Source organism: Dryobates pubescens, chromosome Z (genome assembly GCF_014839835.1).
Source record: "Dryobates pubescens isolate bDryPub1 chromosome Z, bDryPub1.pri, whole genome shotgun sequence".
Taxonomy (NCBI): Eukaryota; Metazoa; Chordata; class Aves; order Piciformes; family Picidae; genus Dryobates; species Dryobates pubescens.
In genome coordinates, this window is record NC_071657.1 from 62,712,348 (window position 1) to 62,739,371 (window position 27,024).

General features: G+C 39.7%; 1 protein-coding gene across 3 annotated transcripts; it reads left to right on the forward strand.

Annotated features, from left to right (window-relative positions):
* Window positions 1-199: 199 nt before the first annotated feature.
* Window positions 200-26,572, forward strand: SGTB (small glutamine rich tetratricopeptide repeat co-chaperone beta). 3 transcript variants are annotated; one of them, XM_054178256.1, is made up of 11 exons: window positions 200-291; window positions 1,583-1,703; window positions 6,818-6,921; window positions 7,706-7,775; window positions 11,363-11,462; window positions 13,879-13,983; window positions 21,033-21,171; window positions 21,259-21,321; window positions 23,348-23,385; window positions 23,610-23,693; window positions 25,044-26,572. In XM_054178256.1, the coding sequence occupies exons 2-11, from the start codon at window positions 1,604-1,606 to the stop codon at window positions 25,153-25,155; spliced, it is 915 nt and encodes a 304-aa protein (XP_054034231.1). In that variant the 5' UTR covers window positions 200-291; window positions 1,583-1,603; the 3' UTR covers window positions 25,156-26,572. The 3 variants fall into 3 exon arrangements, with proteins under 3 accessions (XP_054034231.1, XP_054034230.1, XP_054034232.1); XM_054178255.1 differs by having other exon boundaries at window positions 216-291; window positions 1,579-1,703; XM_054178257.1 differs by lacking the exon at window positions 25,044-26,572 and having other exon boundaries at window positions 216-291; window positions 1,579-1,703; window positions 23,610-23,846.
* The last annotated feature ends 452 nt before the right edge of the window (window positions 26,573-27,024 follow it).

Below are 27,024 nucleotides of genomic sequence, written 5' to 3' on the forward strand. Positions count from 1 at the left end.
GCCCAGCCTTTCGCGGCAGCCCGCACGACCCTCGCTCCGGCGCCACCGGACCGCGCGCCCGCCGCTGTCGTCGCTTCCTCACGCCCTTGGCAGCTGCTACCAGGCAGCGCGCGCCAGCCCGGCGCGAACGCGCGCAGCCATCTCACGCGCCTTCCCTTCGCGTTCTTCCACCTACAGCGGCGCGCGCGCCCCCCGGCGGCCCGCCCCCGCTCTCGTTCTCTCTCCCGCCCCGCGGCGGAGGCGGCGCTTACGGGGACGGCGTTTGTCGCGGAGCTCGTCGCATCTCGCACGGTAAGGGCGATGCCCCATCTCTGTGGCGAGGACAGCACTGTGGGGGCGGGGTGGATGCGCGTCGCCTCCTCGGCCACCCCCGTACCCGGAGCTCAGGGTGGTGGGACGAATCGGGCACAGTCCGGGCGGTCGGTGGGCCTGGGGCGGCCGGAGGGGCTGAGCAGCGTGGACGCTGCTTGCGGTGCCGAGGACCACCCGCAGGCAGCGGGGCGACCGCTTGTGCGAGGCAGACCTGTCCTCCAGGCCCGAGCGAGCGCCCCCGGCCTGCTCCGGGACCGTGACGCGGCCGGGGCTGTAAGGGGGACAGGGATTGGTGTCCCCGGCTATGCCCGTGCCGTGGGGGCGCGACTTAGCTAGCGGAACCCCGTGGTGCCAGGCCGGTGGGGCGCGTCGGCCGCCGAGGAGCGCGACTCGGCGGTGGCCGCCACTTCTCCGGCCCTTCCGTGTGGGGTGCCCGAATAAAACGGGCGCCGCTGTTACGTACCCCTGGCAGTCGCTACTTCGACGGGGAGCCGCCTTTTCCCCCCGCCCCTTCGGCGTGGGTTTGACTGCATATCGGATTGCTCAGGGGCTGTGGAGAGAAAATAATGTGGGGAAGGTTGGCCCTGATCTTGATGTTCATTTGACGCTCTTTTTTAACCACTTTTCCGTGGCGACTGGGTAAGGTTGTGCGCTTTTACATCGAAATGATATAAGGAAAAAAACTTGGAAAGTTGGGACTGAAATTTTCCTCAAAGTTACATAACTCCCAGCGGATGCTGATTGCAAATCGGACCGAGCCAGTACTGTTACTAAAGTGTGCACTGAGGTCACAGTGTTCCAGTTTTTTGTTCAAAGTGAATGTAAAGTGTTCAGCAGCACAATGAAAGAATAAAATACCTTCTACTGAAGTGTTTCTTTATGTCATTGTATTTGTCAATGTGTCTTTTTAATTGATGTTAACTTCAGGTTGTGCTTCTGCTTCCATGTGTGTATGTCTTAGAAATAAAATCCAAACTATGAAAATAAAAATGAAAAATAAGTTGTAAAATCATTTTAGCCTCAGTGAACTCTCCTGCAGGACTAAATCTGAGGAAATCTGCTCTTTTGCTGATAGTTGAACTAGATGGTTGTAGGAGTTCTTAATCCATAAAATGTAACTGCTTGTTTCAAGGCATCGCTTTTATTGGGCTTTCTGATGAAGGATACGTTTTGGCGTATTGTGTGTACCTCTTACTAATGTCAGTGGGGGGCTTGAATGCTCTAGGAATTCATTTTCCTGAATTAAGAGATCCTGTTATTTTTAAGACAGGAGAAACTCACCAATTTCAAAATGTCATCAGTCAAACGCTTGGTTTATGCAGTCATCCATTTCTTGAGAGAGCAGAGTCAGATGGATACTTTCACTCCAGATGAGCAAGAAAGTTTGGAAGGTAAGGTGTGTGTGTATATATATATATATACATACCTATATATATGTGTGTATGTATATAAAAAACAACCTACCAAGACAATAAATTGCTTGATATAGATTATCATAGAAAGTAATTGTCGTAGCATAACTGAAACTACTGCCAGATACTTTTGTGAATAAAATCATGACCTTAATTTTTCTGAGACTATTCGTTTTAAAACATCTCTCATTTAAAAAGTGATCTAAAGTCACAAGTGTGTACCTTAATTTTGAGCAGCAGATGCTATAAATCACATCTAGTTCAGCAGCCATATAATGCAGACTTTGGTAATGATTTGTGTATGTGTCCTGCAAATTTTTGCATAATGAATCTTTTCTCTTTACTGTTACATTGGATTTTTTTGTGTGTTTTTTTTTTTCCCTGAATTTTGTATCTGATAGTAGCTGTGCTGGCCATGAAGGAAGTAAAAAAATTACCATGTATTTGTTCTGGTATATGGGAAGAAGTGGCTCTTTCAAGAATTTTGTGTACTTCATGAGGGAAGGCTAAAAGATCCTAAGAATATGAAAAATAAAATAAATACTTTTCTTTTTTGTCTTCTTTTTCTTTCCTTTTTTTTTTCTTCTTTTTTTTTTTTTCCCAAATGAATAGTATTTCTGAAAACTATCATAGTAAATATTTTCAGTATGGTATAGTTCCTGTTACACATCCAAGTCCATCCATCTGTAGGCATAGCTACAGAACAATGGACTTCTGTGTGTATTCCTTTTGTTGACACACATGTCTTAAATCTTTGTAACTTCATATTATCTGTCTTCCTCCTTCATACCAGTTTTACTCCTGTTCTCTAATTCTTAGTGACTTCATGGCAGGTGGTGTCACAATGGGGAATTAAGTAAGAGAAGAAAAATAATTCTTAATTCTGCAATGACCTTTTCACAGTATTCATTTAAAATAAACACTGCACCGTTTCAGGCAGTCTGTGGCTGTATCATTCAACCAGAGGACAAATTCAAAGCTAAGAGGGGAAGTCTAGAACCAGGGGTGCAATAAACAACATCTAGGCAGATAATCACTGAGTCACCTGAAATCTGACACATGGAGAATAGATTTTCCTGAGGTGCAAAGCAAGTCCTGCTTCTCAGAGCCATAAACTTGAGAAGATAAACCCGGAGTATGCTTCCTTCCAGTGTCTCTTACCTTTAGAGCGTAGCTATTCACTAATGTAAGCAAGAAGGAAACACTCATATCATGATACTCAGCCGAAAGCCAAAAGATTTAGGTTTACATCAGAATCTGGAGCATTTTGTGCATTTGAAAAATGGCAGTCATCTCTGAATTTAATCTCTGTCAGATTGTGATGATGTTCAGCTGATGGAAGAGGGCAATGTTTTTGGAAATCACATAACGAGGTAAAAAGCATTCCTTTTATAATAATACTAATAAACATTGAGTTATGACTGAAAATCTACCTGATGTCATGTCTTAGAGCAGCCTTAGCCAATGTCTTTTTAAAGTACTCAATTCTAAGGTGCTGTTTTCTGAACAAAAATTATTATAAAACCTCAGTTTTGCTTAACTGCTGATGTAACATTTACCATTTTAATACAGATATGAAATCCTAATTTTAGAGCTGTACCCTGCCAAAAATGTGGTACCATATGCTGTGTGCTAGAGGATAGGAGGCAGGCATTCTGAATGATTGACTCACTTTAGTTTTTCAAAATATCATTAGTGTATGTGGAGCAGCAATAGCCCAAGTCTCACCCATTAAAGCATTTCATGTTAGATGGAGACAAAAGGGATGAAAAAATTTGACTAATGTTTTACATTGACACCTTGTGGTTGGTAAGTGATTTAATTCCATTCCCTGCAAAACAACAAAACCTAGCATGTATTCAAACTCCATTTATATTAATGTGACCGTTTGAGGCTGTGCCTTTAAGGACAAACAGTGCTGGGACACACTGGCTAAATGTTTTCGGTACTAGAACCAAAACATTCTGATATTCTAAACGAATTTTATTGATGCATGGATAAAATGCAACTTTAGATTGTGGAGCAGTTGGAATTTTTTTTTCCCTCCGTTCAGTTTGGTTTGGGAGTTGGGGGAGTTTAGGTTTCAGCCTGTTCTCCCTGCCTGCTTCTTCGCGAACTGCTGGAGTTGGCCTTCAGATAAGCAAACACTAATCCTGCATGGGCTTTTGAAGCTTACTAACAACTCTTTCCCTTAATAACTTGCCTTTCTTTCTCTCTAACCCCTTTTTGGGGAAAAAGGGGAGGTGGGGGGGAGAGAGGGGGTTACAGGGAGGGGATCCCTCCTGGGGGGGGATTTTTGTTGTGTTATTTCTCTTTGCTGTATATTTCTGTGTATATATTGTAAATACCTGTATATATTGTGTTATATATAACCTGCTTTCCGTATATGCTTGTAAATATATAGCTTTGCTTTCGACTGGGTTAGCGGTGGTTTCTTACTCTGTGGTGGAGGGAGAGCTAAGCCCTCTCTCAACCTACCACAATTAATAACTTGCATTTTGCATGTTTGAATTGTATATGGTGATGTCAATGATAGGGTAAATTTTCTCTAGCAATTTTCATGGTGAATAAAAATGGTTTATTTTGAGAAAGCAGAGTAACTGGAAGGTAGAGCAAAGAAATATACAGCCCTACAACCTAGGAGCAGTGATGCAGATCTCTGGTGGTCACTACTCAGCTCTGTTGTATGAACTAGAAACTTCCTCCAAATTGTATTTTAAATGCTCTGTTTAAAGGTCAATTACTTCTTTCCTGTTAACAGTTTCTTGTGTATAGCACCTGTTTCTGTGAGATAAAAGCAGAAACTCTGCAGCATGCACACAGCTCTGATTTTTTTTCTTAATTCTAAGATCAGTGTACTGCAAAGAATTTCTTTTAAGGCAGTGTTTCTAAATCAGTGGACTACCCAGCTTAAGTCAAGGGATACTTGAGATAAGGAAGGTTATGTCTAAGATGAAGAAGGATACCAAGTAGTGCAAATCTAATTAGAATACAATAGAATAGAATTAACCAGGTTGGAAAAGACCTTTGAGATCAAGTCCAACCTATCACCCAGCACCATCTAATCAACTAAACCATGCCACCAAATGCCTCATCCAATCTCCTCTTAAACACCTCCAGTGATGGTGATTCCACCACCTCCCTGGGCAGCACATTCCAATGGCAAATCACTCTTTCTGTGAAGAACTTCTTCCTAACATCCAGCCTAAACCTCCCTGGTGCAGCTTGAGACTGTGTCCTCTTGTTCTATTGGTGGTTGCCTGGGAGAAGAGACCAACCCCCACCTGGCAACAACCTCCCTTCAGGTGGTTGCAGACAGCAGTTGTAGTGAAGGGGCCTCAGCAGTTCAGTTAATATTTATTATTCACTGATCAACATCCTAAATGTCTGATGGGAGTCCTTGATATTGGTTGCAACTTTTGCTTGGAGAGCAAAAAATCCTAGATCTATGTGGCTGGCACTGGGGATGCTGAGCTGGGCCCTACCATAGTCTAAGCCTCGTGTTGTCAGGTCTCTGTGTGAGTCCCAGCTGTTCAGCAGGGAAGTAGGTATGTCTTCTGCTTTGCAAGGTGGTCAGTACAAGCTTCAGCAACTGCTTAGGCCTCTGGACATGTGTGTGATGATAAAGATAATAGAACAGATAATTTTTGCCTTTAAAGTTAGAAATGAGAAAAATCTTGGATTAGTAGCTTTTGTCATGCAGCAAGTCTTTTCCACTGTACTGATGATACTGAGCTTGTGGCACTTGGCAGTGCCTCAGTTTTGTAATGGGATAGTGGTATGCTGGCAGTCTAGTCTCGGATAATTTTCAGACAAAAAAGTCCTCACTCCTTTGACTTTGCTGGTATCAGATACAAGGTGGTTAATTGATCGTATTACAACTTAATACATTTTCTGATTTGGAAAAGTTTCTGGTTTGGCAATGTTTATTTTTACACAGGTTTCCATTGTTTGCTTACTTGTTAACCAGTGGTTATTTTTCTAACCTAAGGATTCCATAAGAGCTCCTAATTTTGTTGCATCTGATTATAGGAAGTATACATTCCATCTTTTAATTGAAGGAGAAATGTGAAAAGGGAATTCACTATAAGAGCTAATTACTTTATGAACATTCTAAATGGTAGTAATACTCACTATTTTGTAATTATGTTGTTTGAGCATGATTTACACTGCTGCAGTTTGCAAAAATCTCCTGTATGAGAGTCAGAATCACAGAACTGTCAATATTGGAAAACACCCTTGCAATCATCAAGTCCAATCATTCAACTAGAGCTCACAATCCCACAACTACTGCTAAACCACTACCACTAAACCATGTCCTTAAGCACCACATCCATGTATCTTTTAAATACTTTCAGGGGTGGTGATTCCACCACCTCCCTGGGCAGCCTATTCCAATGTTAGTGTCAGACTTAATGCCTTGTGAAGGATAAAGGCCGGGGGGAGGTGTGTATTTTAAATGTATGCAAAACTACAAATGAGGTGAGATATTCAGGAAAGGTAATTCCTTAAGTGAAAATAACTTGGGGAAATTGTTAAGTGGCAAGTGGCTTCCTAATAAGTCATATAAGGAAAAATGAGATACGTACTTCTACTGTTTTTATCATAGATTTGGCAATAAGTGCTATTAGTGCACAACTCAGAATTCGGTATAATCAGTGCTTGCTTCACAAGAATTAAGCTACATTTATTCTTCTCAGTAAGGATCGGCCACTTTCTTCCAACTGTTATGCCACACAGATACATGGCAGTTTGAGTTGGGGTGTGTGATATGTGCATAGTTGTATTATGAGTTGTTATGTTTCAGCTAAATCCTCACATTTTGATGTTGTTTGGTGTGGGTTTTTTTAAGACATTGCATGATTGAAATAATTGAATTTATGTATTTTTAGTTGGTTTAAGAATAATACCCAAATTATGTATGGATTCTGTACAGCTTATACTATTTTTCAGCAAGTTAATTCTATGGGGATCAGATAGCCTCTCTTTCTTTTATACCATGCTCCACAGAGCTGCTTTATAATAAGTTAATGGAGTTAGACTTCCATGGATAAACTGGTGAATTTGTTTTTTTTTGTTTTGTTTTGTTTAAGTTGCAATTCAGTGTTTGGAAACTGTGTTTAAGATTAACCTGGATGATACTCATCTTGCACCTCCCCAGCATTTGATAGAAATGTTCACAAATTCTTTTCACAAGGTAAGAATTTCACTAAGATTGTTGAGTTGCTCTGCCAATGTGTACCAAGATGTCATATTGTATCCACAACCTTGAAAGTGCTGTATAGGTCAAAACTATGAGGAAACTTAATGAAAACAAGAAAAAAGTGGCATTTCTTTAAAACCAGCAGAATTGCAATCTTTTGGGGCAGTGGGAGGAATTCATTTCAGCTAGACAAGGACAATTCCTCGTAGCAAATTACTGAACAGTGGATGTCTCATTTTCACTTGAAGGATTTTATCCTTCAGTTAAGCATTTTGCAATTTTCAGAGTTAAATATCTGTTAAATGCCTGAGGTCATTTATAGTTTGCTGATGTTTCTTACTCCCTTCTGGAAATAATTTAGTTCTTAAGTTTTAAAAACCTCTCCAAGAACACTATCCTTAAAATGGGAACTTTGAAAATGTGTGTTAATAATAACTGTTATCTAGGATCTCCACTACAGGAAGCATAGACCCCACCAGTATGGCAAATAGGAGAGTCAGTGGTAAGAAAACCAAGACTGAAGTAAAGACTTACCAGGTCTCTTCCCCTTGACCACTTTAAAATGTGTGGTGAGCCCTAAGGGGTGCTTAGTAGTAGACAACAAGCTCCCTTTCCCTTCTAGGGATGCTTTAGTGATGTTTAGTCCTTTTCTACTTCCTGTGCACTACAGAAAATCTGTTTGCTTGTTGATACAATGCTGCCCAGGATGTAAGTTTTTTAAAAAATCAGGGCTGATGTTTTAATGAAAAAACTTTTTTGTGTGTGTGTTCACATACAGAATGACATGCTGCCTCTCTCAGATTCTTTACCAGAGGATGCTGAAAAGGCAGACCAGCTGAAGGATGAAGGTTTGTAAATAAATACAAGAATAAATATCTTATGTTTTTGTTAAGATTTTTGGGTTATCATGGATAGTGTTGATATGGGCAAAACGTATTGCACACAAAAACTTGAAGCTTATATTGTTTGCTGATTGTTTGTTGTAAAAGGAGTAAGTGGCTTGCACCATCTAAGATTTAAGAAAATGTAATCTGTTCTCTCCTTTGCTCAGGAGATACCTTAAAACCTAAGGCATAACATCTGAAGTCCTGGGCAGCATTCCTGTGTAGTGGAAGCTTTAAAGAATAGAGAATTATTGTTCAATACATTACAGATTTCTCTATTTGTCCATGGAATTGCTATACAAGATACTACTTGATATTGAAAAGGTTATGTGATGTCAAGGATTATATGCTAGCTGAATATTAAAATAGTTAAAAAGCTGACCCACCTGAAGCCAACAGAAAAAGCCTTACAAACTTACTAGGGTATTTCACATATATGAAATTATTTGTGTTCTCTAAACATTGCAGAAAAGTTGGCAGTTTTATTTTTCCTTTGATAGATGTTATTGGTGTTAGGTGCGGAAAAGCAGCTGTACTGTGGAAGTCTTCATTAGTACTACTGAAGAATTAATCCATTTTATTTCCCCTTGAAAAGATGGGGGGGAAAAGGCATGTAGCACTTGTAACTGGTATGACTCAGGTGTATTGATACATTATAAACTACATTCTTAATACTCTGTTGGATTTACAGGTATTTGAGTTTTGTACTGAAAATAACAGTTTCTAATTGCAAGGTAGATGGCAGTCCTCTCAAAAATTTCATGCTAATGGTGTTGAGAAAGCTCTACTGGTTTTGAGAATGAATTCTATGTCTGTTTTATCTTAAAACTGTTTATCTGCAGTCATGAATGCAGTCCTTACAGGCTCTAAATGCATGTTTTTGTAACTGTTGAGGTTGCTTATTAGGTTATTAATTCAAAGAGTAAGAGCTCAAACAAGATTACATCACAAGTGAAAATGAGTTTGTAAGTTGTAATGTACCTGCTGTGCCTGCTGGCTGTCAGTTTGCTGTTACAGCCAGCACATGGAAAGTAGAAAAAGCAGTGCCTATTTTAAGTGTGTGATTCTGTCTTGTCATCTGTCAGCCCACAGGGGTTTGTGAAATAGACTGAGTAAATGAAATGAATGCGTGTTGTTAGCCTTTTTTGTGGTGTTATTAGAACAATTCCATGTCAGTACTGAAAAAAATGAAAGGGTCTAGTCTTAGACCAAAGTGTCAGCTAACAGGGGCATTAGTAACCAGTTTGGAACTGCTTGAAATGCCTCTGGTTCCTTTCCTTTAATAAAATTTAAAACTTCCTGACCTGTTTTCTAATGCCGCTTTGTCATATTATTAATCCTCATTTTCATATGTGTATTATTCATCAACTATTGTGTATTTTCTACCACAAGTTAGATAAATTAGATAACTTGGGGAAGTCCATTTGACCCATATCTTCTATAATGCAGCAATTCTTCCCTCTGTAACTTTCTCATTTCTATCCGTGTATACTTAGCAATGGAATATTTTTGCTGATCTGTATTGCAAACAGGCTTCTCCACTTCTGTTCTCAAAACAGGCCTAGTGTTTGTGAAAATCAGCTAAGGAATGGCAGAACAGAATCAGATAGATGAGTTGTCTTTCTTGGGCGTTTTGAGACCAGGAAGTAATAAATCCCTGACTAGTAAATAGTTGAATTTGTGTGTCTACCCTTGTATGTCACTTGACACTTGGGCTTAATGTAAACTATGTGAGAGCACAGATTGTGTGCAGGTTTGTATAGTGTAACAACAGCTTGATCCTATAAAGGTCCGGACATTACCACAGTTTAGATTCTAGCAATAGGTACATGGATTATAGAGGACACATATTCAACAGCATAACTGTTTGTGGGGGCTTTAATTCTTAAGAATTCTTGTCTGGCAATAAATAAATATTACAGTTGCTTTTCCTTTTGTCCTGGATTGTTAATCTCAGTAGAAATAGTAGGTCTAGCTCTTTTTTTCTGTTTTCCTTTATTCAGTTTTGAGCTGGGTAGAGAGCAAGAAAGGTAGCCACTGATACTAGCTCTCTGTACCTTAGGTCATCTGTAGTTCAGAGCAGCATCAAGTAGTCCAACTTCGATAGTCATTGATGGCAGTTTTGTTCTAAAGGAATATTACTCATTGCAGTCTCATGGAGTGCAGGTAACTTAGAAGTATTTTATCTGACAACAAGATTTAGTGTATAGGCCTTAGATCATAGCTAAGGCTATAGAAATGGGACAGGTATGGTTACATTCTGTGTATACATTGAGGGTATGCATGCAATTGCAGTTTCAGTTTGCCTTCTCACTGTCAGGGATTGCTGGCTATAATTATGGTCCAGTATATCATTATTGGGAAGAGGTGATTTTGTGCTAACATGATGATACTCAGGTAGTATAATAATAATCTTGATTATTAAGCTCCCTATGTTCACAGATAAGCACAAGTATTGCAGTTAGCACGGGCACCTAAGCCTGCTTGCTCCACAGATTTTTGCTTTAGAGACAAAATGTTGTACTGACTGAACTTTTCCAGCCTTTGCTTATGCAGTTATCTACATCTGTAGTAACATGTTAATTTACCCCTCTCCTGATTATTTTGGGAAAGGGTTGCAGTACTCTGCTGTAGTACAAGGAAGTCAGTGGAGGTCTAATTTTCATGACAACTTTGTGATGTTTCTGGGAGGTCAAGGCTTCTGTAGGATCTTGCAGGCCAAAGATCCCTAGTTGAAGGACAAGGAGCAACCTTAAGCTTAACTAGCACTTCTTCTCCTCTGTTGTCAGGAAAGAAACTGCCAGGTGTGCCCTGTGTTGGGGAGGAAGGAATGTGTGTGGTGTCTTGTTTTGAAAGACCTTACTCCAGAATTTTGTTTCCATAGAAAAGTTAAATTTGTCTGTTTTTTTCACTTGAAAAATATATGAACCTTACTTCATTATTGAACAGAATTTTTGAGGTTTTCAGTGACAAATGTTACCTCTGAATTACTTTGGATTGCCCATACATACTTCTCATTATCTTGTTAATTATGTGGCATCACAGAAGTCGGGCTTATGTACTTAGATTTGGTTTTCTTTTATTGTCCATGTTATAAGCATAGTTACAAGAAAGTTACTGGGACATGTGAGAAAATTAGATGAGTAAGTAATTAACATACAACCTGTTGGATTATAACTCTCATATGCAAAGAGGGTTAAGACTGATATATCTGTATTGGGGTGCAACTGTAATTACAATACTACTTCTCAACAAATTGATTTTTGCTTAATAGTAGAAGCTAGATGGAAAGCATGAAATAGCAACATGGGAAGGGGAAGGTTTATTTGGTGGATTATTTTTATTTCCATTATTCCATGGCAATTCTATTTCACAGAATGTTACCTCACAGCTTCACAGATTGCATGGGGTTGGAAGGGACCCTCAGAGGTCATCTTCTCCAAAGGTGCAGTCATATACATCTTCTGTGGATGCGCTAATGTGGCTACTCTGTTTCTTTCACACGTGGCACTGTATCTTTTAACTAAAGAGCTTTTTATAATTCTTTTCAGGTAACAATCATATGAAAGAAGAAAACTATGGTGCTGCAGTGGATTGTTATACTAGGGCTATAGAATTGGATCCAAACAATGCAGTCTATTACTGCAACAGGTAAAACCAAAATAATACAGACTTTTCATTTCCAAACTTTATTAACATTATTTTAAAGATAATTGTGATGTAGGTTAAAATAACATGAGGCTAGAAAACCCTACTGTTCAGAAATGTATCATGTTAAATTTTGTAAAAGATCTAAAGTGAAAGTGAGCTGCTTCAGCAGATCAGTATCAGTCAAAAGTGTCATATGGGCTTTAAAATTACTTGTAATAATTGAGATCAAGTTTCTGTGCATTATGCTGTCTATATTAATCTGTTGAAAGTAGTAAGGTTTTTTGGATCCTGTTGAGTTTGGGTTTTGTTGTTTTGGGCTGGTTTTTTTTGTGGTTTGGGGGTTTTTTGGTTGGTTGGTTTGGTTGGGTTTTTTTCAGTTGGTTGGTTGAGTTGTTTTGTGTTCTAGTGACCCAGCTGTCATCTTGTACTGACTTTTTCAGGAAAACATATTATTAATGTGGAGATACCATTTTGGATATTTTAAGCTTTGTATACTGAGCATTTTTATGCATGACCTGTTGCAAAGCAACAAGGCTGTCTTTATAGTTTCAAAAATAACAAGGCTGTCTTGTTAGTTTAATTTTATAATCTATGCTTAACCATAATGAAGTCATAATGGCAGATGAAGTCAGAAAGGGCACTTTAACCTAGCAGCAGTATGCTGCCTGGAAGACCAGCATAAGAGCAAAGGCCTTATAGTCTGTGAGCTCCACTGAAACTAATTTGCCTCAAGTCACTCTGCTCTACACTCTTCGGTGCTTGGTTTACTGGAAGGACACATTAAGTGCTGTCCTCTGGCCTTGTGGCACTGTGCCAGTATTTTGGGAGCTGTGTTTCCATTACTGCAGTTTACTTTGTGATAAATACAATTGAAAGAGTCAGGGTTTTCCAGCAAACAGAAAGGAAATGAACAGTTTATTAATATGTTGCATCTTTAAATTGGTATATTAAAGTGTAAATAAATTATTTCCCTTGAAAAACATGATCACATAAGTGATTTTAGTTATAAAACAGAAATACAAAAAGCCTTCCAAAAGCACTGAAATTTTCCTCTGTAGAATTGGCTTAAGTACCAAATGTATAACTGGCAAGAGCAGAAATACTTCAGTCTTTGTGTTACATCAGATGCTACATTTGTGAGGACCAAAACAAATTTTGATGTCAGTAAGCCCAGTATTCTATGAAGTTATTCAAAAGAAGACAGGAGGTTCTTGGAGTTTTGTGGATGGTGGAGTATTTGAATAAATATAGGTCTTATTCTTACCTTAAGCTAGCTTGGGAGCAATGCAGATAGATTGCTTTTAATTATACTTCTTTTTACTCAAGGAAATGAGAAAAAGAGTGTTGAGATGCCCTTGAAGTTTTACTGGCCATACAAATTTTCTGTAACCATGGAAAAAATATTTTCTGTCCAAACACATGACAGACTAAGTACTGTCCCCAGCTTTTCTCCATACAACTTCACTGGCATCTGTGGCACTGGACAACTGTTAAGCAGCATAAATGTTTAAAACATGTTAAGTAGTCCCACTCAAAAGATATTTAATCAGTCTGAAAAACCATGCAATTTGGAGGTTATTGCAAAAGAAGGGATTGAATGCAGTGGTTATTACTTGAATTGCTAGAATGCATCTAGCATTCTACAGCAATAATGCTGTATGCAATGAAAGTTTTTTGTTTGCTTGTTTTTTTACTATAGTTTTTTTTAATCAAGGAAGAGTGGTTTGAGACCTTTCAAACTGGGGAAGTTTTGATTAGTCTGTTCCAATGTCCTTTATAATTTGTGCAAGTCTTTAGTCTTACTATATAAATGTTTGTAATGTTTATTATTTCTCTGATAGAGAGATGCAACTGTAGATGAGTCATTCAGAGATTATGGAGAAATGTTACCCATTTGCATGCAAGTAAAAGCTGCCTGCTAAAACGTTGAGAAGGGAAAAATCACAGCATTTCTTTGAACAGCAGTAAAACTATGCATACTGCTATAAACCACCAATTGTATGAAACACTTCTGCTTAAACAGTTATTTTAACTACTAGTTGAGAGGTTAACTTCCTGTAATAGGCTTTTGTTGTGTTTTGTGCAGTCACAGCTGGATCTAAACCAGTTTCTTAGAATTGTTTATCCTTTGTGTCCTCAAAGGTGAGTGTGTGTTCTCCAAAGCTCTCTGCTAACAATGCACTGAAGTGCACATACCTAGTTCAGAATATTTGCTTGTCCTCCTTAATTGAGCCAGCCTGAGAGACTGCCTTTAAGAAGTGAAAGTTATTAAACAGTCTAAAGTCAGTCATAGACATAGGAATAGCTACACTTTTTTTTGTTTTGTTTTGCTTTGTTTTCTTTTATTGATTGTTGTTGTTTGTTTTGGCTTGGTTTTTTACAAAGCTCTCTCCCTTTGCTCCAATCTTCCTTTTAGGGCTGCTGCTCAAAGTAAGCTCAACAACTACAATGAAGCAATAAAGGATTGTGAGAGAGCCATAGCAATAGATCCAAAGTACAGCAAAGCATATGGGAGAATGGGGTAAGCCAATACAAATCTGAGCAAACACTGTAGACCCAAGTGTAAATCATTGTACATTTTCTGAAGTTAGTAGAGGTAGGCAATTTTATTTAGCAGACATTCTTGTTCTGAAAGGGTAGCAATTTTCAGAAGATGGCCCTATCAGGCTGTCAGCTTTGAGTTTGACACATTTGGGTGACGTCGGCATTTTCGTATCAGATTTCTTCAGTATGTAATTTTTTTTCTTTCAGTTTATCAACTTTGAAAATTTAGTTTAGAAAGTCCTGAGGTCTTTATTTCTACCTCCCACCTAGTCCTGAGTAATCAAAATTCTGCAGTTAGAACAGGGAATCTGTTAATGATCTCTAACAGGATGTTGTTAGCGGCTGTTAGCGAACGAAATCCTAAAAGTTCTGGGGCATCATACTACCAGCAATAGGGGCTTAATTTTTCTGCTCAGTAGGTCTTTGTAAGCAGATACATTAACCAGACTAAGCAAGTCCTTTAGATAGTTTTCTCAGTCATGGGTGAGAGATTAATAGTATGGCCTTTTTAGACAGTGGGTCTAAGTACTACCAGAAAAAGTACCAAAAATGTTCTGAATAGAATGTCTGCTTGAGTTAAGGGCAATTCTTGTAGCTTTACATATTCAGTAATCAAACTTCTTGTGGGTGTAGGCTGAGTACTGCATAAGCCTTTTGAGGTTATATCTGTGAGAGTATATTAAAAATGCTTAGAATTGCTTGTTGGGTCAGCTGGCTCAAAACAGCCCACGTCTGTGTTACTAAAATCTATGCTGCAGTATGGAGTGGCCAGTTCCAAACTGCCTATTGCTTAGCTGTGTTGGTGTGTGTTAAGTTCTGAACCATGCCCTGGAATTGTCTGGGATAATGATTTTTGGCCTGAGACAAAACGGGGCATTTACTTAAGATCAAAGAAAACTTTCTACAATACAGTTTATTTCAGTAACACAAATGTAGCCAGTCTGGCTTAGGACATTATTGACTTTGAAATTTCAGGGATTATTGAATTGGTTTTGTCCTGTTTAACTCTCTTTAGATTGTTTCTTCATGTCATACAGCTTGAGAGCCTCTGATTTCAGCAAGATAGAGAGGAGCCACAGGCTGATGTAATTGGAAATTGGAGGTTATTATAGAGTTTTGGGGGTAAATCCAGTGTGCTTTTAGGTAAAACAATGTAAGTGGGATTGTTTGGGGGCAATCAAGTTTCTGTTTTCTTGATTGAGGGTTGTTTTGATAGAAGATACATTTTGAGCTACAAGCCATTGCTTAACTCAGTAGATGTATGTGATAATACATTTGGCATGGGCTGACTGAGGAAACACTGGTGGTTTAGTAAACACTGACAAAACAAGTGCAGAAACACCCTATTTACAAACAGTTCTTATGAGAAGGCTGTGTCTCCTAACTGCTTTATGTAGGAATACCAGTTTTTCTCAGGATTTGACAGAAACTTTTTATGCCAGAGAGAGATGCCGAAGTGACGCAGAAGGACGCAGACATGGGAGCCATGTAGAGAGTTAAAGTGATGCTTGCAGGATGACCCTGAGAGAGCACTTGTCTAGGTAGAAATTCTGAGCAGTGTCTCCCACTGCTCTGACTTGTACTGAATTCCAAAAGTGGAATTTTACATACTTTATTTGTGTAAAAGCATGATTGCCTCACAGAAATACCAGATTGCATTCATTGTCTGGTCAGAAACTGCTTTGGCAATTTCATAGGCCAAAAATGAAAATGTTTTTTATGGGAATAACACAGTGTTAAGAAAGAAAATGTTAATACTACGTTAATTGCTCCAGAAGCATTACTGGAAACTCCTGGATTTTCAGACTGTTACTGAGGTCATCTTCAATGAGAGCAATGGCTGTCACTGATGTAGCTAACACATCTAGCTTTCTTGCCTAAGATAGAAGTCTAAGGTCTGCTAGTGGGTGCTAGCACATACCAAAGAGACACTGGAGTAGTAAATAGCTGAATATTGGTTACACAGATCTTTCACAAAATGTGGAAAAGTTCAGCTTATTTTTGTGGTCATTACAAATTAAAATACAGAAAATAGCATTGAAATTGCAACCAGATGGACTTCTGGAGTAGGTCAAAGAAAGATGATGTTTTAAGTGTCATAGCTAATCAAATTTGAAATCTTGCTGTTTTCAAAAGTAGTAATCTGTCCTGTGCTCTCCTAAGCTACTGGAGAAGAATCTTTTTCAAACGTCAAGCAGAATTCCGTGATAAAATGTTTTCTTACAGCATCTTAGAGATGTTAATATTATCCTGTGTAAGCCCTTTGTCAAACTATTGAAGCAGAAGATCCAAAAGGAGAATCTTGCACTGATCCTGAGACAAAAATCTATTATGCTGAAACTTATGGTTCCAGTATTTGGTTTTCTGAAACTGCAGAACTCACATATATCTTTGTTCTACCTACCCATGTGCCCTTTTGATTCAGTCAAAAGGACTGGAGAAAACAGTTAGAGGAATTCCTGAGTATTGCAGTGTAGTTGGCCTCAGAGCCTTTGTAGCCCTTACTCCAGGAACCTAGGGGCCTGCCCCTTGTTTCCCCAGGAGCCTTCTGTCACAAGCTCCATGTAGGACCACTCTCACCGTCCACTGTGTACAGCACATTCTTAATCTCTGGTCCAAACAGGTCCCAGAGCCATATCATGGACCACCTCTTGGTTTATCTGGTTGAATGCTACCTGCTGCTCAGGTCCCCACACAAAATTATTTTTCTTCTACATTACATGGAAGAGAGGTTTCACAATTTCACTGTACCTGGGAATGTGCATTTTCCAGAAACCCACAAGCCCCCAAAATGGCGACAGCCATCTTGCCATTGAACTCCCAGAAACTGGATCTCTCTGGCAGGCCCTTTCACCTTGCTTCTCTTTATGGCAAAGCCAGCCTCCAACAGGATACCAATTATCTTCTTACCCTTCTGGTAAACCTCTTCTGCCGTCTCATCACATACAATGATGTCATTTATGAACTGCAGGTGCTCAGGAGCTTTACCCTTCTCCAGGTGAAAGCAAACTGAGGCTTGCAATATTCTGCAATGGGAATGGAGAAAAAGGCATTAGCAATGTCATTTGTGGCATACCACTTGGCCGCCTTCGATTCCAGTTCATACTGGAGCTCCAGCGTGTCTGGCATGGCAGCACTGATCGGAGGAGTCACTTCATTCAGGCCACGGTAGTCCACGGTCAGTCTCCATTCCCCATTTGCCTTCTGTACTGGCCATATCAGGCTGTTGAAGGGTGAGTGAGCCTTGCTGATAACCTGGCTCTCCAGTCGTCAAATCAGTTGGTGTATGGGGTGCAGAGAGTCTCTGTTGGTCCTGTATTGCCTGCGATGTACTATGCGAGAGGCAATAGGTAACTTCAAATCCTGCCTCTTACGGCTGCCCACTACGGAGTGGTCATCCGACAGCTCGGGCGTGGTAGACAGCTGTTCTTTGCCTGCAGTCACTGCAGCTGCTACCCCAAATGCCCACTTGTGCCCCCTAGGGTCCTTGAAGCATCCCTCCTGCAGAAAGTCAACGCCAGGAATGCAAGATGCATCTGGACCAGTCACTATGGTGTGCTTTCCCTACTCATTCCTGGTCAGACTAAACATGAGCCAGCAGCATGCCCGGGTGGCCAAGAAGGCAAATGGCATCCTGGCCTGGATCAGGAACAGTGTGGCCAGCAGGAGCAGGGAGTTCATTCTGCCCCTGTACTCAGCATTGGTTAGGTCACATCTTGAGTACTGTGTCCAGTTCTGGGCCCCTCAGTTTAGGAAAGGTGTTGACTTGCTGGAACGTGTCCAGAGATGGGCAACAAATCTGATGAGGGGTTTGGAGCACAAGCCCTATGAGGAGAGGCTGAGGGAACTGGGGTTGCTTGGCCTGTAGAAGAGGAGACTCAGGGGAGACTTTACTGCTGTCTACAACTACCTGAAGGGAGGTTGTAGTCAGGTGGGGCTTGGTCTCTTCTCCCAGGCAACCAGAACAAGGCGTAGTCTCAAGCTGAATGTTAAGAAGACGTTCTTCATAGAAAGAGTGATTGCCCATTGCAATGGGCTGCCCAGGGAGGTGGTGCAGTCACCATCACTGGAGATGTTTAGGAAGAGACTGGATGGGGTGCTTGGTGCCATGGTTTAGTTGATTAGATAGTGTTGGGCTCAATCATCTCAAAGGTCTCTTCCAACCTGGTTTATTCTATTCTGTTCTGTTCTGTTCAGTTCTAAATAATAACCTCTAATGCTGGTGGTGATGCCCACATTTGTCACAGGGTCCTGTGTTACTAGGAGAAGAATCTTGAGCAAGAGGGACCCCTCCGGGAAACTGGGGCAGCCCTTCTCCTGGGCAAGTTATTCCCATTCTGGCCACCTTGCAGTTCCCACACTCTGTTCCAGAGAGCAGAGGTGGGTTGGCCTTGCCACCTGTCCATGTTTTCTCCATGGTCACAGACGATCCTCCATAGAGACCCCCTTGACATCCCCTGATCAGCTTGGGGTGATCTCCTAGGAGGAGGATGCCTATTCCTGATTGATGAAACATGGGCCCATTCTGATGGAGAAGGGGAAGGGAAAGAAGAGGAATCATTCCCTTTTTTTCACTTCAGACAGGGAGACCTTAAGCTCTTTAGTCATAGTTTCTATGGCTGAGATTATGGGTCTCTGATTTACACTGTCCTCATATTCCCTCAAGTCACTAGCGAACTCACAGACAGTTTTAGGACTTCCATCCTGTCCAGTCAGGAGCATCCATCCTAGTGTGTGTGCATGTTTTTGAGGGGCACCCTGGGTGAGTTTCTTTATGAAGGACCATCTCGTGGGCTCCTCATCTGGGTTCAAGGGAAGGCCATCTCCATAAATTATTTCCATCACAGCCATCTGTCTCAGATACTGTATGCCCTGTTCCATAGCTGTCCATCTGACTGGGGCCCAGGGCAGGTCGTCTTTTGAGTGGTACTGGCTCTTTATGGCATTGAGGATCCGGGCCCAGAGACTCTCTGCTCCATTGAGTTTGGCTAACTCTTTGTCCAGACCGGCCTCACGAAACAGGGAGCCTAAAAGCTTCGCCTCCCTCTTACCTAGGTCTACCATTTCCACACCTTCCTCCCAACATCTTAGGGCCCAGCTTAGTATTTTCTCACCTTCTTTCTGTGCATAATCCAGATGAGTTTGCCTCAATTCCTTTCTAGGCAGAGATATAACAGTTATCCCCTGATCTGAGTCATCCTCAGCCACTGGTGGGTTTTGCAAGGTGCTGGATCCTGCTGAATTGCCTTCCTTACCGTCCGTGTTTGGAGAATATATATTTGCATCTTTTTCCAGCATGTGGCAACAGGTGCTAGAGAAACTACTGGCACGAGCATCAGGGGGTTAAGTGGGGCACCACCGGTGGGGGGGCAAATGCTTATGCCTGGGGCTGAGAGTGGGTGGCCCTTTTTGCTGGGCAGCACTCACTACAACCTGACCCCTCCCTCTTTGTGTCCCTATTTACAAGTGCTTACAGTATTCACAGCATCTCACCCCGGGGCTATCAGAGCGTGCAAAAGATTGCATTCCCCACCTTTTTCCTCTGCAGAGAGTTCTTAATGGGTTAGCACCTCCCCACCCCATGTGGCTAGAGAGTCTTTCTGTCAAAGACATTTTTATCTACACAGTTAGTTTCATAGCCCGCTTCCAAAAAATTCTCTATGTCAGAGAAGTTATCACTGCCAGTGAAATTCACAGAATTTAAGAGGTACCTGCCCAACTGCATTGGCAGTTTTTTTATCCAATCAATCAGCATCTCTATCATTAACCAAACCACATGATAAGTTATTAGTTTATAGATATGGGTCCAAAAGATCCAGCCAAAAACCCATGCAAGAGCTTGGAACATTAGAGCCTTCAAAATTAACATCTCTTACTTCCAATCCTTTCTTTCCAAAGAAAGTATTAATTTTCAAATAAAGTATTATTTTTCAAGCCCCATGTTGGGCACCAAAATATTGTGGTGGTTTGAGCCTTAACTGGAATTTAAGAGCTCAAATGGTAGAAAACCTGAGAATTCCTCCCTGCTCCCCCTTCCCTTTTTTCCCCAATTAAAAAAAAAAGGGGGGGGGGGCGGGGAGGAGGAGAGAAAAAGGGAAGAAGGAAAAAAAATGGGTTGGGGAAAAAAAAAATAGGGAAGGAGGTAAATCTACCAAAAAATAATCTGGAGTTGGTTTGGAAGTAGGAGAAGTAAATTTTTTAACAAACAACAAAAAAAATCTATCTCAGTAACAGTGAGGATTTACAAGGTCAAGGGATAAGGATGAATAGGGAAATATAAAAAAACTAAACTTGGATGGCCTTGTATCTTCCTCAATGTAGGTGGACTTCAGTCCTTTAGAGAGGCATGGGTGCAGCAGGGAGAAGATCAGGCCTTACCACGTGGCAGAACCAGGAGCCATCAGCGGCTGTTGGTCTTTTTGAATAGGCGAGGCTGGAGCAAAGAGCAAGATGGCTGCCACGCCTTCCCCTTTACAGTCTTGCTGGACAGGAAAGGGAAGTGGAACAGACCAACTTAGACCCCGGGGGACCCTTCCTTCTGGGAGGGGGAAGCCAAGTCCACCTGGATCAGATTTCTTTTGTCCCCTGGGGGAAGCAGGGCTCTCACAACTCTCCTTCCCCCAGGATAGGTGTAACCCAGCATGCTGAGTTTATGCAAAGTCGTGGATGCTGGGTTCAGCTTACCTTCTCCAATACAAACTACACCGCACAATTACAGAACATTCCAAAATCATCAAGTCCAACCCCCTTGCCAAAACACTTCATCATCACTTGGTGATGCTGAAGAGTTCTTAATGAAACTTGGATGTATATGGAGCAGGAGTTACACAAGATAAGTCCCTGTGGGAAGATCTCTTCTGCAAAAACAAGTGCTTACACTAAGCAGTTGTAAAGCAAAACTTTCTTTAACTCAGTGCTCAAGCTAAAAATCCATTGTGAGATGCTGTTTTACTTAGAGTAGAAAATGTATCTTTATTTTTTGATGGTCATTTATATTCTACCCAAGATTTCTTTATTTCACATTAGGTTGGCTCTGACCTCAGTGAATAAATACGAAGAAGCAGTTACCAGTTACCAAAAAGCACTGGATCTTGATCCAGAGAATGACTCTTATAAGTCAAATTTGAAAATAGCAGAACAGAAACTAAGAGACATGTCCAGTCCTGTAAGTTAGTTCTGTATCTATTTATTTGCAATAGTTTTAACTGGTATTTTATTGGTAAACTTACCTTCAACTACATTTTGTTTGTAGACTGGACCTGGACTGAGCTTTGACATGGCAAGCTTGATAAACAATCCTGCCTTCATTAGTATGGTGAGTAAATGTCAAGCTTTACATTATAGTGGTTTTTAAACTGCAGTTTTGAGGACAACTCTTGTTCAGTAACACAAGCAATTTCAATGATTATTATAATGGCAGTGGTTTCATTATATCAAATACAAACTTTTCTAGGTCATTTTGCACTCTAAACAGTTGAAGCATAAATCTCCTATAATGCCTGGCTTATTTCCAGTTGGTTCTATTTTACTTACAAACAATAATGTGCATAGATCAGCTATGCTGGTTTTATAGATGGTATTATAATAAAACACTTGTCAACAGCATGGTGAAATTTTTTTTTTTATTCTTCACATAGCAGTTAACAACAAATACAAAGAAATAACCCCTTAAGTGAATAGTAGTTAGTTCAGGTGCAATCTACCCAAGACTAAAGTAACTCTGCTTGGGAAGAACTACCTAACAGACCTATTTGTTCTTATTCTTTCAAATTATCCCCAACATACTTGAGCTTGCAAACCTTTGTAAGATGTGCAATTACATACAGTGTGTTCCTTTACTTCCAGTACCGTGGCAAATTGTGGTTTTGTCCCTCAGTTTTTCTCCACGTGTGGCTTTCTTAGCTAAATGGTATTGATTAACTTGGAAGGATGGAATTTGGTGGGGGAAAAAAAATACTCAATTCCTTTGAGAACTCAGTTTAAATTTACTGCATCTGGTAGCTTCATTAGGACAGGACATTTCAACAAGTGCTTCTGTGTGGAAATGCACCGCACGCAAGAGAGTTATATCAGTACATCTGGTCTGATACTATCATCTACATAATAGAGGCAAGATGGCAGGCAAGGAAGTAAGTGAGTGCATTCTCCAGTGGCACTAGCGACTGAATAGCATTGGAACTGTGTGTACTGCTTCACTGGACACGTGACTTAGTTTGCTTCTGTTTTGTGTTGAAGATTTACTCTTCAATATGGAGCTACCTATGGGCAAAGGATTTTTTTGCATTGCTTCCAGAAGGTGCCTGGTCAGGTGGAGAGAGCACAGGGCATTCAGAGAAGAACAAAATAATTATTTTCCTGTAGTGTATTTTTTTGGTTTGTTTTTCAAGGAAAAAAAATCAACTCACTGTCTGATCTTGAGAAAGTGTCTTCTAGCCTCCATTTTGGGCTCCTAACCTGAGTCAGGCTTGTTACTGATGCAAGACAGAAAAAAAATCCTGTATTAACCACAGAATTGACCTGAATTTAGCATTTTATATCAAATTGTAGACTAGAGAAACAGCTGATTTACTTTTGAGATATACATATGGAGGGATACTGGTCAATAAAATTACTATTGTATATACTTGGGGTTGGTAGTACCTTTAATAAATCAGTGAATAGCAGATACTGCACTGTGCCTATTTGGTTTGCATTCACACAGACACCTATTTCTGTAGGAACTATGTTACAATATATTTTTTGGAGGTATTCTATGAATGGGAAATCTAAATAACCTCATGCCTACTATAAAGTAAGAAGATAGGCAATTATCACAGATCTACATTAGCACAAAACCATGATACAAAGTCAGGCCACACTTGCTTATTCTGCAATATTTTATTGCCATCACCTCAATAGTTTATACCCAGCAGTAATAATAGTTTCAAACCTCATTTATCCAGGCTGGGAATCAACAAAATGCAGACATTTCTCAAACAAAAAAACACAATAGAAAACTTCTGTCCTTGTAAGCCTGTTGTTGTTGTTGTTGTTGTTTTGCTTCTTTAATTTTTCCTGGTACTGGGTTATTATTTTTGATGTCACATTTTTCATGTCTGAATCTGCAATTACTATTTTTTATCAACATGTAACAAACTGTTTCAGCTTCGTATCCTTAAAGTGTGTTCCTGTAATGATTCTTTTCACGGGGGATTAAGCATTTCTATGCACACAGATTAGTTGTGTAATACAACGTAGGATACAGAATATACGTTTAGTTTGTTGGGGCTTTTCCGCACTTTCCTCATTGATAATCAAGTAGTAACTGTGTTGTAATTTCAGCTGTATATTTTCTATTCTAGGCAGCAAGCCTAATGCAGAATCCTCAAGTGCAACAACTGTAAGTATTGAAGTGGAGTACTCTTACAACAAATGTTTTTAGGGGGTTGAATTAATAAGAGAGATGGTGGAAAGTACTGTATTCCTAAAAATATACTTTTGTTTACTGTAAATAAAACTACTGTAGCTTATTTCTTTCAAGCAATTCAAAACCGACCTATGGTCTACTGCTTACTGTAAGGGCCCCTGCATACCTCAATGCTAACACTGTGCTAATTGTTCCAGGATGTCGGGGATGATGTCAAATGCCATCGGTGGCCCTGCCGCGGGTGTTGGTGGCCTGTCAGATTTGTCCAGCCTGATCCATGCGTAAGTAGGAATTGAATAATTTAAACTTATATTTGTAGAAGTGTCCTTGTGTTACATCTATTTAAAAACACAGTATCAAGCCAATTATACTGTGGCCTGTCCCCAGTGTATGCCTGACATGAGAACTGGAAGACTTAATTTTCACTGTCTTATTTGTTTTGTACATTTCCATCAATTGGAATGACGGAACTGGGTGCTCAGTTTCATGCTCTGGTTCTCATATACTGTTGTGCTTTCTTAATTGTTTGTAAATTTACTACCTGATATCCCAGGGACTAGTTAGAAAAGCTGCAGATTTACTAAGCACAAGCTGCCACAAGTTCTGCTCTGGTATCCTTCCATTTAGACTAGGAAGACTTCAAGGAACTCAGTATAATGAGGAGTAGCTTTTACGAAAACCAGTCGTTCATAATATTACAGTGACAATGCACCTGGAAGAGCCTGCACAGAAAAAGGCCATTTCCTCTTAACGGGCATAAAATTTTATTCTATTTCAGCCTATTTCAATATGTTTTTAAGTCTTGCCACTTGAGGACAAAAATAATTTATAATTCACATCACAGATAGGAACATGCCCAAACAGAATCAAAAGCTGTTTAAAAAATCCCCGTGTGCTACATCTAAATCTATGAAAATGGTGATTTTCCTTCAACCTGCAGCTATGGTTTAAAGTAGTCTTGATATTTTGCTACTTGGGCAAAACGCAGAAGTTACAAAGAAGCCATGCCAGGCTATTAATGAAGTAGTATGTTTTACTAAACTGTTTTTTCTAGTAAACTAGTGTTATCCTTCTCTTTCACATGGAATTAGTCTCAACTATCAATTTAATTCTTAAGCTACAACTGTTACAGAGATGGATCTGTGATTACCTCAGTTACACAAGACATAAAGGTATAACTGAATGCTTGCTTCTACTAATGACATCTTGCTCAGAAGTATAAACTGGCACTGACACTATTTTTCTGGGAAAAATAATACAAGGTTATATTTCAACTATGAGAGTAGTTATGCTAAACAATAGAACAGATCCTCTCCAAAAAAGCATCAAGTCACTGGAGAAGATTTGTTACTAAATTGTTGTTTTACCAGGTAAGGTAATACTTTTTCCTCCATATTATCAAGTAGAAATAGTAGTCCCAAAGAATAAAAATTAAGATCTAGTGATAATTCTGCTTAGAGTTCAACTAGAAACCACAAATATTTTGATTAAGACTAAAACACGTTACCTTTAGTCTTAATTTCCATATAATACATCTTTCCATTATATTGGGATATCCTGTTTTCTTTAAAAAATGCTACTTGTCAGGGTTTTTGTTCACTTCTTGATTTACTTAAAACTGTTCAACACAGGGGGCAGCAGTTTGCGCAACAGATACAGCAGCAGAATCCTGAGCTTATAGAGCAACTGAGAAATCATGTCCGGAGCAGATCTTTCAGTGGCAGCACTGAAGAACATTCTTGACTTAAAGGAGGCATGTGAATTGTAATGGTATATAACCCCCAAATGCATACCATAGCTAGTAGCAAAAGCACCATTGTAATTCTTCTGCTTGAATAGAAGATGGAAAATTCTTTGTGCGTGTTTGCAAACAAGAATAAATCTGTTAAACAGATCTATTGCACATAACTTGAAACATACTGTTTATGTGTAGTTACTCCTCTAAAAATGAATACACTAAATAGGTGGTTTATTAAAATCCCTAAGTACAAGTCATTTTCTGTACGTGCATTAGATTGATCTCCAGGGCTGTTGAATGGGGATAAGTTTTATAGTGGTCTAATCTTCCATAAGAGCTTAATGCAAAAATGGTAGTGTAAAAGGCATTTTATTCTTGTGGTAAAAATCATTATAGCTGCACTACTCACTATCAAATACTGAAGCAGTAGGCCCACCTGATGTGCCCTTTCTAACAAGTGTAAATCAGCATTGGAGTACAGTGTACTTAGAACCAGTGCTTGAAAAGTGTTTCTTTAAGTCTGTGGAGGGGCCATCATTAGTAACATGAAATGTATTTCAACTTCATTGGGCCAGGAGGGAGAGAATCATAGAGAAAGGAGACACTAATCCTGAATAGGGTAATACACAGAAACCAAAACAGAACTTTTGCCTTGGGAAGGGAAAGCATATTGAAGAAGTTTAGACCTTTTTACTGCCATGTATACCCTCAAATCATGAGGTAGCCCTGGAGGTCAGCATTATGTCAATATTTTCTTAGGCATGGCAAACTGTATTACATTTTGTATGTATGCAGTATTTAACATAAGCTTGAAATGCTTAACTGTAATAAGCTAAAACTGATCCTGTGGCTGTACAAATAACTACTACTGAAAATTTATCAAGAAGTAACTTTCTCAGAAGGATTCTTTTTCTATGCTTGTGTATTAAATCATTGGTTCAAACAACTGATTTTTTTTTTTCCCAGTTTCATGACACACACCTATTTTATGTCATTGTTATATGGCTAAGTTAAATATTTTTCCACTATAGTACTTCTGTTCCTCAGGCTGATTTCTCACACTCACCTTCCTACTTTAAGACAGAAAGAATGTCAAGAACTTCTTGAAAGTTCCTTAAGAACTAAGAAATGTGATAATGTTCAAAGACTGTCTGTAGAAGTTGTACTGTCAAATACAAGACCTACAGCTTACTGGGTTCATGAGAGAGCTATTTCCAGGTTTAAAGGGAATTAAGCCTTGGTTAGTTGTCTGAAAACTACTCTGGAAATTATAGAATTGTAACTTTCATTTCACACACTATGATATTGTCATGTTTAAGTTTTACAGAGAATATATACACTGTAAGAATGTGTAACCAGAATATTATATTAAGACATTGATGGCATTGGCTAACTACCTAGTTATGTAGCTAACAATTGGCTATGTGCCACATAGGAATATGCTGTAACTAGCACAATACTTGTAAACAATCTTTGTTTCTTGTATATTAACAGAAAGGGCTTTATAGCCTAAATGAAAACAGCAAAACCAGTAACAGGAGCTGTCATTACATGCTTTGCCATTGAAACCAGGAACAGAAGGTTCATTTATGCTTGAAGTCTATTTTGCCTTGAATAAACTAGGTTGTTTTAGAGTCACGCACTATGTCTTAATCACAGGGTAGGGAAGGAATCTTTTCCTGTGTAATAATTGCACTTTATTTTGCACTAAAGTTTTTCAGCCTGCCAGATCAAGTGGTAAACTACGATCCCCAGAAACACTGTTTTAAGGTCAGTTGCAGTTTATCATTCAACTCAGAAAATATGCATTTAACACCAAAATGGATTTATATCATTACTGTTCCATCTGCATATATGTGTGATAATTAGTAGAG

Bases quoted from the DNA above. Each gene is read 5' to 3' on its own strand.
- SGTB (XM_054178256.1), top strand. From the start codon at position 1,604: ATGTCATCAGTCAAACGCTTGGTTTATGCAGTCATCCATTTCTTGAGA. The intron at 21,172-21,258 runs GTAAGTTAGTTC...TTTTGTTTGTAG, and splicing joins TAAGAGACATGTCCAGTCCT to ACTGGACCTGGACTGAGCTT. The intron at 23,694-25,043 runs GTAAGTAGGAAT...TGTTCAACACAG, and splicing joins TTGTCCAGCCTGATCCATGC to GGGGCAGCAGTTTGCGCAAC.